A 13,449-nucleotide genomic window follows, 5' to 3' on the forward strand; every position below is an offset into this window, starting at 1 on the left:
ATTACACCAAATTTACATGCACACATAAATTAAAGGAACTACTGCGATTCTGCTGGCTTAAAAGAGAATGCATTGACTGTGCTCATTCCCCGCTTTGAGTCTCTAAAGTATGGCAACTGCCGGTGCGAGTGAGGAGAGCGGAGGGGAGTGTGGAATCTCTCTTAATCCAGGGCATGAGTTCAAGGGCTTTTCAAGAGTAATAAAATTTTTGGTGGCAGACCAATGCCTGATTTACCAGGTGTAAAAACTAAAATGAAACATTGTGTTTGACACTTTAATACAGAGCAGTATGGAAAAATAGGCTGTTCTTTGGCGTTCTGTACAGATGACAGAAATTTTGAATGATTTGTAACACAGCTGAAACCATTCTTTTGCTTAAAAAATATTCACATTTGTAAGTTTTAGGCTGTACATTTACATGGTTAATTAACAGAATAAAATTGAAACTAAAAAAAAAAAGGTAACTAAAATAGGTATTTTTCTTCTAATGTTTATACAGTACATACAGCAATAATACACTGGCAAAATATAAACACCTATAATAAGTGAGGAAAAATCCTACACGGTCTTGGCTAATATACCAGGTGGCATACGAAATGAGTCTCCATTTGTTATATAATTTATCTATCACACAGGATATCACATTGAGTATCTCAACAACAGTAGCAGTAGAGCATAGAGAAACAAATGAGTTATGAAGTGACTCTTAATTTACGATACCATCACTAGGAGGCTACCGTTTACAAAAGTGGCCTACAAGGGAAAACTGACGATGCAGCAGCCATCAGCAGTTGTGTTACTCACTTATGAAATGAAAAGCCTGGTTCTGGGATCTTGTCATCATGGAGAACTGCTAAAGAACATCTCTCATCATTCAGCTAGGAAGATCATAGCAAATGGATTAAAGGAATCTGATTTGGAGGTACATGCGAACGTTGTCTCGCTACAGGAGGTTGTGCACATCAAGTGGACATTATTGCAGCTGACATCAAAGAAAGTGCTGTCGTTATTGATCTGCCAGGTTTGAGGACAATGTTGAGCAGCCATATAGAATTAATCTACGGAAGGAAAAGTATATACGAACCCACAATTCCCCACCTGAAGGAAAAATAGTGTTAATGGGAATATTGAATATGGGAATGAGAATGACAGATGCTAGAGGAACTATTCCAAAATTTTTAGTGGATACTTATAAACTGTACAAAATTCACCTTAATTTAATATCAGATATAGTTATTACTACATCAAAAAGTTCAGTATTGTTAATGCAAAACCATTTATACTGGAATTCGCGAGGAGTTACCACAGTAATTAACGCTGAATTTATACTTTTATGTATTATAGTTTGTCAACTGGCAGTACGAACTGTTATACAGAGAAGCCCCAACAAATCGTGTAGAAAGGCAGGAGTACAACTGGGAATATCCAGATGCTCCGTTTAACAGATTCTTAAAAGTGTCCTCCATTGAAATCAAATGGCATATGGCTTTTAGTGCCGGGAGTGTGCGAGGACATGTTCAGCTCGCCAGGTGCAGGCCTTTTGATTTGACACCCGTAGGCGACCTGCGCGTCGTGATGAGGATGAAATGATGATGAAGACGACACATACACCCAGCCCCAGTGCCAGGGGAAATTAACCAATGATAGTTAAAATTCCCGAACCTGCCAGGAATCGAACCCAGGACCCCTGTGACCAAAGGCCAGTACGCTAAACATTTAGCCGTGGAGCCGGACAGTGTCCTCCATTTATGTACCCGTACAAGATGACCTCCGCGCAGATGAAGACAAGCAGCAGAGACTACTGTTTGCTCGCTGGGCAGAGGATAGGCAACAAACTCTTAACAATGCTTGGTTTTCTGACGAGGCGCATTCATTTGGACAGTAAGGCTAACAAACAAACGGTACAGTTTTGGGCTACTGAAAATCCGCAAGTGTTTCATGAATGACAACATCATGCTGCAAGGATTACAGCATGGGCTGCAATTTCAGTCACAGACTTATTGCACCCGTTTTCTTTGAAGAAACTGTGAATAGTGTGTGTCATTTGAACATGCTTACAATAACTTCGTTCCACAACTTCTTGCTACTGCATTGCCCTTCAACATGCAGTGCTTCATGAAGTTGGAGCACGGACACACAATGCAAACCTTGTGTTGGATTTCTTGCAAGAGCGTTTCAACACATCGATCATTTCACTCTGTGACGGATAATGTTGCCCTCCTCGCCAATAGTCCAGACCTCAACCTTTGTCACTTTTTATATTTGGGGACACCTAAAGGAAAAGATTTTTCCAAAACATCCACCCAATTTAATGGAGCTCAGAAGACTTATTCTTCAAGCTTGCAGTGAAATCATGTGCCATAGGGTAATCGCTACAATCAGTGTCTGTTTGAAGGAAGGTAGGAATCTAAATGGTGGCCAATATTGAGCATGTGCTGATTTAGAACAATTCTCCATAGTGTGTTTTTCATTGTATGTTTCTTAATAATAATAATAATATTATTATTTGTTTTACATCCCGCTAATTACTTTTACACTGTTTTTGGAGACGCCATCTTTATGTGAAAGAGCCACAATGCTGTTCCAAGAAACGTTTTTTCTGGATTTTTAAAGTAGAGTACAACCATGACGAATATAAGACCAAGTGTGAGGACTCAGCCATTCTAGAATGGTAATTTGTGGTCCCGCCACTGCAAGCGATTATATCCAACACGTGCTCCTATAGTTCCGGTAAGCCGGGTATAGAAAAGTGCGGGAGACATTACTGTGAGAGATATTTCAGTCAACGTTAATTTGTCATGTTCGTTTCTTTGATGATTTGATAGTAAAATCAGATAATGTTATTGTGAATGGTGAAAAAGTGGACATCGCTCGTGTGAGATGGAAATTACACCCAGAAGCAGCGTCTCACATTTTCCCTAATTTGCCGAAATTAGTCCTGTGAAACTCTCAACAGGAAAAAGAACCTAGACACCATCAGGAAAAGAAGAAAGAAGAGTGAAGACGGGAGTGCAACAGCGAACGAGGAATTAAAAGGTCAGTCTAATGTGGGTCAAAATTCGGGTCATTCTAGTGTACTTTCTGATGCTGAGAAAAAAAAAAAAAAAAAAAACAATAATATCGCTCAAAAGGTGCCTAAAAAATGCTAACTGAAATTTAATTCAAGCTTGGTCCAGTCTCAACTCAGCAAAATCGAGAATTAATTTGCTGGAGAAGCAGGTTAGAAATACACAGGCATATAATTATAGAAATAACAAACACCTTAACAAGAAGGAAAATATGATAATCAACACCGTGCTTAAGAAATACCAGGTGAAATCTTCTAATGGAATGAGGTAATGAGATACAGCAATGATTTCATTTTAGAGAGTTTATTGTTGAGAATAAAATCACCGAAAGGTTTTCATAGAAAAAAATTCAGTTGATCCTTCAGGAGCTGGCTGTTGTCTTCAACATGTTATGGATATAATCCCCAAACTTGTTTAACATTATCTGAAGTGCCTACTTTTCTTCAGAACGAAGGAAATCCGGAGAGATTTTCAATCTCGAACATCCGCCAAAACTTCACGCAAGCTTTCAAAAGTCCAGTAACTGACAAATTACTACTACGAAAATGTTTTCATTCCTCCCCTAAAGGGGGAGGCGGGCTTCAGACGGTGACGCCATCTCTCAGGCCGGGAGATTTGTTACGGTGAAGGAGATGCTCAGAAAAGGTGAGTGGGTTGGCAGCTGTGGCCTATACTAGGAACTGTCCCGGCATTAGCCTTAGTGTAGGAGAATGGAAAACCACGGAAAACCATTCTCAGGATGGCCGACGGTTAGGGGCTGCTATGAGGTCCAGCCGTGTCCCGTCTCCCGAATGCAGAGGCGTAGAGCCACGGTAGAGCCGTGGCCACCCCTCCTCTGCTCGGTTAGCTGGTCAGAGTGCAGAGCTGTTGGACCACGGACCAGCCATGGCCACTTATGGGCCGAGACCCACTCTGCATCTACTAGCATCAACAGATTGAGTTGGTAAGTAAATAGTTCATGGGTGTTTGTTTTAATATGCTGGGAGTTATGTGCTATTTATCTGTATATGTACACTCCAGTAACCTATGCTTTCCCCAACACGTGATGAAGGCTGTAACTCTTATTTCCTGTATGATTTTTTCCATTGTACCCTGCCGTGGTATTTCAATTGTAATCTCTTATTGTTTTTTAAAAGGCAGTGTATAAACTTATCAGTTATGGAGTAATACGTTTCCTCTGGCATCATTCCTAAGACCAGCTGATAGGTACTGTGGAGCTTGCCCAGTCTAGCGCTGCCTGACGGAGCATGCTTGAACTCTAGGAGCTCTCATACTTGTCCTTCCTATGTTCGTCATGGTACAACCTTGGTTACTGCAATGCAAGTTTCCTCTATGTGCTTCGTGAAAGTTTTAACATAATTTGGAGAGTCAGTCCCATATACATGTAGGAGTTTGCAAATTTCAATTGTACACTGTCACAGGTGAAGGTCCGATTTTCTTTTTGATGTGAGTAGCATGTCACCCGTATAGAGAAACATTGTAGTTTCATAGTACACTATTACAGTGTCAAGTCAGCAGACTGAAGAGCAAAGGACTGAGAGGATCATCTTGGAGGACACCATTCGTTTGAATGTGTTCAGAATGGGTCACATCGTAACTAACAATCAGCATTTTGTAACTAAAAATATTCTCTAGGAGTTCCCAAAGAGGCTTCCTTTATCCTACAATCCATTCCATTAGAATGGTTCTGTTGACTCCAAGAGTCTTAGTGTGTAGTCTATGAAAACTACATATGCCAGGGTATGTGGCTTCCAACTATGGCTGTAGCACTCCAAATGATGGAAAAAACTTTCTTAATTATGTGGTTTGTGGATTTCCAAACTATAAACCATGCTTATTGTAAAACCCCAGCTAAAGTATTGAGATATTCTGATTTTCCATCATTTACACTGCCAGTGTGTTAACTTTGACATTCCATTTTAACATAGAACTCTACCGGCCACTCTACTCCTTAGATTTAATTTTTTTCTCAGGTACATACTGAATGTGCTTACTTATAGTATAGCCCCAGCATTTACCTGGTGTGAAAATGGAAAACCATCTTCAGGACCGCCGATGGGGGGGTTCAAACCTATCATCTCCTGAATGGAAGCTTACAGCTACATGGCATGTACTGTGGAGTCAACTCACTCAGTCCTCAGACAGCTTTTAACAACAAGCTGTTATAGGAAGAGTGGAATTGTCTCAAGTGAATGTACAGTAGCTTATCAGAACCATGAACAGGCATTGTAAAGCTGTAATCCATACTAACCACTTGCTTTATGATATATAATCACTTTGTTTCCAGATATTTTAAGACAATCATGTACTGAATTTTCTAAGAAAAAATTAAATTACATTTTAAAATTGTTATTGAAAGAAGCCTCCCCTGCGAACCATGTGACCTTGCTGCGGTGGGGAGGCTTGCGTGTCCCAATGAAGCAGATAGCCAAGCCGCAGGTGCAACCATATCGGATGGGTATCTGTTGAGAGACCAGACAAAGGAATGGTTCATCGAAAGGGGGGTAGCAGCCTTTCGGAAGTTGCAAGGGCGGCAGTCTGGATGATTGACTGATATGGCCTTGTAATAATACTCAAAATGGCTTAGCTGTGTTGATACTGCTACACGGCTGAAAGCAATGGGAAACTACAGCCATAACTAACTCCCGAGGACATGCAGCTCTCTCTGTATGAATGATGTTCTGATGATGGCTTCCTCCCGGGTAAAATATTCCGGAGGTAAACTAGGCCCCCATTCGGATCTCCAGGTGGGGACTACACGAGAGGGGGCGATCATCAGGAAGATGGATACTGACATTCTGCGAGTCGGAGCGTGGAATGTTAGAAGTTTGAATCGTTGTGGTAGATTAGAGAATGTGAAAAGGGAGATGGATAGACTAAAGTTAGATTTAGTTGGTATAAGTGAAATACGTTGGCAGGAAGAACAGGATTTCTGGTCAGGCGACTACCAAATTATCAACACAAAATCAAACAGAGGAAATGCAGGAGTTGGTTTAATAATGAATAAGAAAATAGTTCAGCGGGTAAGCTACTATGACCAGCATAGTGAAAGAATTATTGTCGTTAAGATAGACACCAAACCAATGCCCACCACAATAGTGCAGGTCTATATGCCTACTAGCTCAGCAGATGATGAGGAAATCGAAAGAACATATGAAGAGATGGAAGATTTAATACAATATGTAAAAGGTGACAAGAATCTAATTGTGATGGGAGACTGGAATGCAGTGGTAGGCCAAGGAAGAGAAGGAGAATTTGGATTGGGACAAAGGAACGAAAGAGGAAGTCGGCTGGTTGAATTCTGCACTGATCATAATTTAGTCCTTGCCAATACTTGGTTCAAACACCACAAACGACGGCTTTATACGTGGACGAGATCTGGAGACACTGGAAGGTATCAAATAGACTTCATTATGGTTAGGCAGAGATTCAGAAACCAGGTGTTGGATTGCAAAACTTTTCCAGGAGCAGACGTGGACTCTGACCACAACTTGTTGGTCATGAGATGCCATCTGAAGCTGAAGAAATTGAAGAAAGGAAAGAATGCAAAAAGATGGGATCTAGACAAGTTGAAAGAAACGAGTGTGAGGGATTGTTTCAAGGAACATGTTCCAAAAGGACTAAATGAAAAGGCTGAAGGAAACACAATAGAGGAAGAGTGGATAGTCATGAAAAATGAAGTCAGCAGGGCTGCTGAAGAAATGTTAGGAAGGAAGAAAAGATCAACTAAGAATCAGTGGATAACTCAGGAGATACTAGACCTGATTGATGAACGACGAAAATACAAGAATGCTAGAAATGAAGAGGGCAGAAAAGAATACAAGCGATTAAAGAATGAAGTGGACAGAAAGTGCAAGGATGTTGAAGGTTGTATGGTCCTAGGAAAGGTAGATGCTGCATACAGGAAAATCAAGGAAACCTTTGGAGAAAGGAAATCTAGGTGTATGAATATTAAGAGCTCAGATGGAAAGCCACTTCTAGGGAAAGAAGACAAAGCAGAAAGATGGCAGGAACATATCCAACAGTTGTATCAAGGTGAAGATGTAGATAATTTGGTTTTGGAACAAGAAGAGGCTGTTGATGCTGATTAAATGGGAGACCCAATTTTGAGGTCAGAGTTTGACAGAGCTGTGAGCGACCTAAATAGGAACAAGGCACCTGGAATTGATGACATTCCCTCTGAATTACTGACTGCCTTAGGAGAAACCAGCTTGGCAAGGTTATTCCATTTAGTATGTAAGATGTATGAGACAGGACAAGTCCCATCCAATTTTCGGCAGAATGTTGTTATACCTATTCCCAAGAAAGCCGGTACTGACAGGTGTGAAAACTATCACACCATTAGTTTAGTACCTCATGCCTGCAAAATTTTAACACGTACTGTTTACAGAAGAATGGAAAAACAAGTTGAAGCTGAGTTGGGAGATTAGTTTGGCTTCAGAAGAAATGTAGGAACATGTGAAGCAATCCTGGCTTTACGTCTGATGTTAGAGGATCGAATCAAGAAGGACAAGCCCACGTACATGGCATTCATAGATCTAGAAAAGGCATTCGATAATGTTGATTGGACCAAGCTATTTAAGATTCTGAAGGTGATTGGGATCAGATACCGAGAACGAAGAATTATCTACAATCTGTATAAAAATCAGTCTGCAGTGATAAGAATTGAGGGCTTTGAAAAAGAAGCAGCAATCCAGAAAGGAATGAGGCAAGGCTGCAGTTTGTCCCCCCTCCTTTTCAACGTTTACATAGAACAGGCAGTAAAGGAAATCAAAGAGAAATTTGGAAAGTGAATCACAGTCCAAGGAGAGGATATCAAAACCTTGAAATTTGCCGATGATATTATTTTATCTGATCTTGAGAAGCTGCTAAATGGTATGTATGAAGCCTTGGGTAAGGAGTACAAGATGAAAATAAGTAGGCCTAAGTCCAAAACAAAAGTAATGGAGTGCAGTCGAACGAAGGCAGGTGATGCAGGAAATATTAAACTAGGAGATGAAGTCTTAAAGGAAGCAGATGAATATTGTTACTTGGGTAGTAAAATAACCAACGATGGCAGAAGTAAGGAGGACATAAAATGCAGATTAGCACAAGCAAGGAAGAGCTTTCTTAAGAAAAGAAATTTGCTCACTTCAAACATTGATATAGGAATTAGAAAGATGTTTTTGAAGACTTTCGTATGGAGCGTGGCATTGTAGGGAAGTGAAACATGGACGATAACTAGCTCAGAAAGAAAGAGAATAGAAGCTCTTGAAATGTGGTGTTACAGAAGAATGCTGAAGGTGAGATGGATAGATCGAATCACAAATGAAGAGATACTGAATCGAATTGGCGAGAGATCGATTTGGCTAAATTTGACGAGAAGAAGAGATAGAATGATAGGACACATCTTAAGACACCCAGGACTTGTTCAGTTGGTTTTTGAAGGAACTGTAGGTGGTAAGAACGGTAGGGGTAGACCAAGGTATGAATATGACAAGCAGATTAGAACAGATGTAGGATGCAGTAGTTACGCAGAAATGAAAAGTTTAGCACAGGATAGGGTGGCATGGAGAGTGCATCAAACCAGTCTATGGACTGATGACTCAAACAACAACAACAACACATTGAAAGAAGAGTTATTTTAATATTGTTTCTGTTTTCATATATGTATGGGTGTAAGAGAGTTATGAACATGTAATGATGTAACTAAATTATTATTTCTGAGCAGTGTGGAAAGGGTAAGTCATTGTCTTAGCTGCCAGTTACGTGGTTTCTAATGAACTGATTTCCCACTGAACAGTGATGTCTTTTCAACTAACAAACTTTAGTGATTTGTTCGAATCTTAAATCAGGATCTTGAAGCATGTTTCTGATTTCTGGCCACTAATTCATTCTCCAGTAGCATGCTGAAGGTCCAACTGGAGTGCTCACGCAGTTGCTCGATGGTGTCGCAAAGCTTGTACACATATATTATTTAAAAATATATATAGGCTATATATTCTGGTTTACGTCGCACTGACACTGATAGATCTTATGGTGATGATGAGATAGGAAAGGGCTAGGAGTGAGAAGGAAGCGACCGTGGGCTTAATTAAGGTGGGTTCGAACCCACGATCTCTAAAATGCAATCTGGTAGCTATGTGATCCAAAACCACACAGCTACTTGCTCGGTTGTAGACATGTAAAATATTCCTAAGCTGGAGTTGCTTTTCTTTCACAACCTGTGTCAAGGCACCTGGTTTTAATTTAATTTCGTGTGGCTATTTCTAGCCGAGTGCAGCCCTTGTAAGGCAGACCCTCTGATGAGGGTGGGCGGCATCTGCCATGTGTAGGTAACTGAGTGTTATTGTGGTGGAGGATAGTGTTGTGTGTGGTGTGCAAGTTCCATGGATGTTGGGGACAGCACAAACACCCAGTCCCCGGAGCCATTGGAAATAACCAATGAAGGTTAAAATCCCCGACCCGGCCGGGAATCGAACCCGAGACCCTCTGAACCGAAGGCCAGTACGCTGACCATTCAGACAACGAGTCGGCCAAGGCACCTGGTGACACTTTTGGTCTCTTGTCATTGTTCTCTACTGGGCGAATTGGCCGTACAGTGAGCTGTGAGCTTGCATCCGGGAGATAGTGGGTTCGAGCCCCACTGTCCCGAGCCCTGAAAATGGTTTTCCGTGGTTTCCCATTTTCACATCAGGCATATGCTGGGGCTGTACCTTAATTAAGGCCACGGCCACTTCCTTCCCATTCCTAGCCCTTTCCTATCCCATCGTCGCCATATGACCTATCTGTGTTGGTGTGACATAAAACCAATAGCAAAAAAAGAAATTCATCATTCTCATAGATACCATATGGTACCTTGAAGTACTGTATCCCTATTATTCTTGCAAGCTTGTGTCTAGGAGTAACCCTCTTGAAGCAGTATACAGTATTGTGTGAATGAATTGGAACAAGGAATTTTTTCTCATAATTTTCCCAATGGTTAGCAACAGTGTGCTTATTCTTAGATCCTGCACTCTCTATGCATTCTTTGTACTGTTATTCATTAATAATTAATCTGTGTGACTGTTGTTTCAGGTTAAAAGTGTATTTATTTTGAGTGTGTCATTTTTGAGAAATTTTGAGGTTCCCTTGTACGAATAGGAATGCCTATGTTTTCAATGGATATCTATGACTCCCAGGAAGCATAGTGTGATTGTAGCATTATCTCAGAATACTTCAATGACACAAACAGACTGGCTCAATTTCACCAAAGGGAAAGGGAAATTGTGGCAGGAAAAAGGAAACTACTCCAACTGATGAACATTTTCGTTCACTGCTGTGGTCTTGGCTCGTGCATTGGGGGAAAGGGGAGTGAATCTACACGGTTCTAATGTTCATCGTAGACTTCTGACAATTGGAAGGAAAGCCCACAATCTGTAAGGAAACACATTCTAAGAGGAGAAATGTGCAAGAAACGTCTCCTTTTTTGCTATTTGTTTTACGTCGCACCGACATAGATAGGTCTTATGGCTACGATGGGATAGGAAAGGCCTAGGAATGGGAAGGAAGCAGCGTGACCTTAAGGTACAGCAGCAGCATTATGGAACACTACAAGTTCTTTTCTCTTATGAAAGTCATTTTGAAGTGCAGGAGCAATACCAAGCAAAGAATGACCCAACTACTTCAGCACATTTGCAACAGACTGTAAACCTCTCGTGAAGATGTTCTGGTGGTGATACATACATGATGGATCGTAACCCTTAGTACCAGTTGATGGTATGATGAAATCTGACCAGTAGGCCTACATCCAAATGCCAGAAAGGAGAGTTAATAGTGAGCTGCAGAAGAGGTTTCCAAATGGTGATGGAAATTTTCAGCAAGATTTGGCTCCTTGCCATACTTCCGAGAAGTGAAGAAATTCTTCAGTGAGAGCAATATTCATGTCTTAGAGTGGCCAGGGAACACCCGCTTGTGGAATCTGCTAAATCGTGCAAAGAAACTTATAAAACAGAGAGGACGACACATTAGCTATTACAAAATACTAGGTGAATCAAATATAAACCGGAATCATTTTTTACAATTTTACTGAATCAACCGACAAATACACAACAAGCACCTCATTTTTCTACATAGTCTCCTGAATTTGAGATACCTTCTGCCACCGAATTGGTAACTTTTTTCTGCCTTCCTCGAAAAAAGAAGAAGGTGTGTGCAGATAGTTGCGCAAGTACTCCTCTACCGCTGCATCATCAAGAAATCTATTTCCTCTCAATTTTTCTTTCAATAGTCCAAACAAGTGGTAGTCACAAGGTGACAAGTCTGGACTGTATGTAAGGAGGATGTTCCAGAGGTGTCCAATGCATTTCCTCTAGTTTTTCCTGTGTTACACCAGCAGTGTGTGGCCTTGCATTGTCGTGCAGAAGAACATCTCGGATCGGTTGCCAAAGACGTTTATTGCAATACGCAGCTTTCGCCTCGACCAAAAGATGACAGTAATAGGCTGCATTCACTGTCCTTCATTCATGCAAGAAATCCACAAGCAAAATGCCCACATAGTCCCAAACACCTTTTCAGCGGAAAGGCACGTTTTGGCCTTGACTGGGCCGGCTGCACCTCGTTTTCGCCACTCTATGCTTCCTTGTTTTGACTCCAGGGTGTAATGATAAACCCACGTTTCCTCAGAAGTCACAATGCGATGCAAAAAATCGTGTCCTTCCTCCTCGTAGTGGTTAAGATGCCTCTAATAAACATCCTGGGGGAATTTTTTTTGTTCCTGGCTGAGAACACGAGGAACCCACAAGGCAGACAATTTCCGAAGGTCGAGTTCATCACTGATGAACACTTCCAAAGCTTATTCCTACGATTGAAGTCATTTCAGAAATGTTCATGCGCCGATCTCCTTCAATAAGGTCATGTACAGCACGAATGTTGTCTGCAGTGATGCTTGGCCGCGGTTGTCTTTGGTGGGGACAGTTTTCCACTTCTTTCCGTCTTGCCAAAACTTGTTTGTGCCATTCATACACCTGGGTCTTTGAAAGAGTTGCGTACCCAAACTGTGCATGGAACCTTCTCAAAATTTCCGAAGTTGTGGTGCCTTCTTTCGCCAGACACTTGACGATGATGATGATGCGCTGCGCAACGGACCTGTACCTCTTGTACGCTCATGGCGTACTGAAGCGAGCGGTAGCTCTGTGGTGTGTGACACATCAAGACCCCTACTCCGGACATCCCCACCAATATTCTCTCAAAGCCCCATACATTTCCGTTCGCTACCAGAGCCGCTAATTTTAAATTCCAGTTTATATATGATGTACCCAACACCTATACCACCATAATCCACATTGAAAGAGATTACGGTTAGGAATCTGTAGGCCTAAAGGGGAAAATGGATAGGCCTACATAACTTATGTAGAATCAAAATGTTGCGTTTAGGGTCAATCAAACAATTAGGAAGTTCAGCATTCAAACTTTTAAACATATAGGTAATCTTCTACTAAGATATTCACTACAGCAAACAAAACTTCAATTAGGCCTATAACAAGAATTTAAATTTTCATGGAAGTCATTTATTGTATCATTTTATCAGATTGCAAAGACCAGGCTGGAATTATGACCAAAGTAAAAGGGCTTGTATAATACCAGTATAGCTAATTATAATGTGATCAATTACTTCAAAAGTACGTTTCGAAATGAACTAAATTACTCACATTCACATCGGCTCCTTTCGAGATTAAGTACGTAATGACATCCTCTTGACCATAATCGGCAGCATAATGTATTGGAGGTCTTCCGTCTATTTCTTTATTGACATCAATTTCCTGAATCAAAAACATGTGCTCTTTATCAATAGGCACTTCCTACTATATTCGTATTACAAATTAGGCTAACCTAGAATGGTACAGATTAAATATTTACCTTCTTTTCAACGATGTCTTTGACTTGGTCTAAATCACCAATTTTGATTCCCCACACTAATTCACTCATTCTTACAGAAACAATAATAGCTATATACTTGTAATAATATAAATTAACCTATGTTACAACAACGAGAAGTGATAACTCGCTCAACCCACCGGTCAGTGGTCATCCATCATATTGGTATCACAGGTTGGCCAACCATCGAAGAAATTTTACTCCTGTCAATTTTAAATTTTGATCCACTTTAGTGCTACGTTTTCACTGACTAAATTATGAAACAAATGACAATCCACAGCCTGTTTCCAGTCATTCGACCGGGTCAGGAATGGAATGGATGAAGCCCCCATCTAGCGGCGAGGATAGGATGTATTATTTTAATATATATTACAAGTTAAGCCATAAATATAGATTTTATCACTAAGAATTGTGTGTCACAGAGGGAACGATAATGTCCGCAGCAGGCTTGATCATTGCCAAATTAAAATGATTAAAGTTATTTTTG

General features: G+C 40.8%; 1 protein-coding gene across 1 annotated transcript in view; it reads right to left on the minus strand.

Moving 5' to 3' along the window:
- LOC136856793 (myotrophin) overlaps positions 1-13,167 on the minus strand; it is a 52,446-nt gene extending 39,279 nt beyond the window's left edge. Inside the window, exons 1-2 of the mRNA XM_067134903.1 lie at positions 12,945-13,167; positions 12,737-12,847 (exon numbers count right to left, since the gene is read on the minus strand). Coding sequence (XP_066991004.1) covers positions 12,737-12,847; positions 12,945-13,013 — 180 coding nt within the window. The 5' untranslated portion in view covers positions 13,014-13,167. The remainder of the gene's footprint in view (positions 1-12,736; positions 12,848-12,944) is intronic.
- Between the last annotated feature and the right edge of the window lie 282 nt (positions 13,168-13,449).

The sequence above is a fragment of the Anabrus simplex genome, chromosome 1, assembly GCF_040414725.1.
Source record: "Anabrus simplex isolate iqAnaSimp1 chromosome 1, ASM4041472v1, whole genome shotgun sequence".
NCBI lineage: Eukaryota > Metazoa > Arthropoda > Insecta > Orthoptera > Tettigoniidae > Anabrus > Anabrus simplex.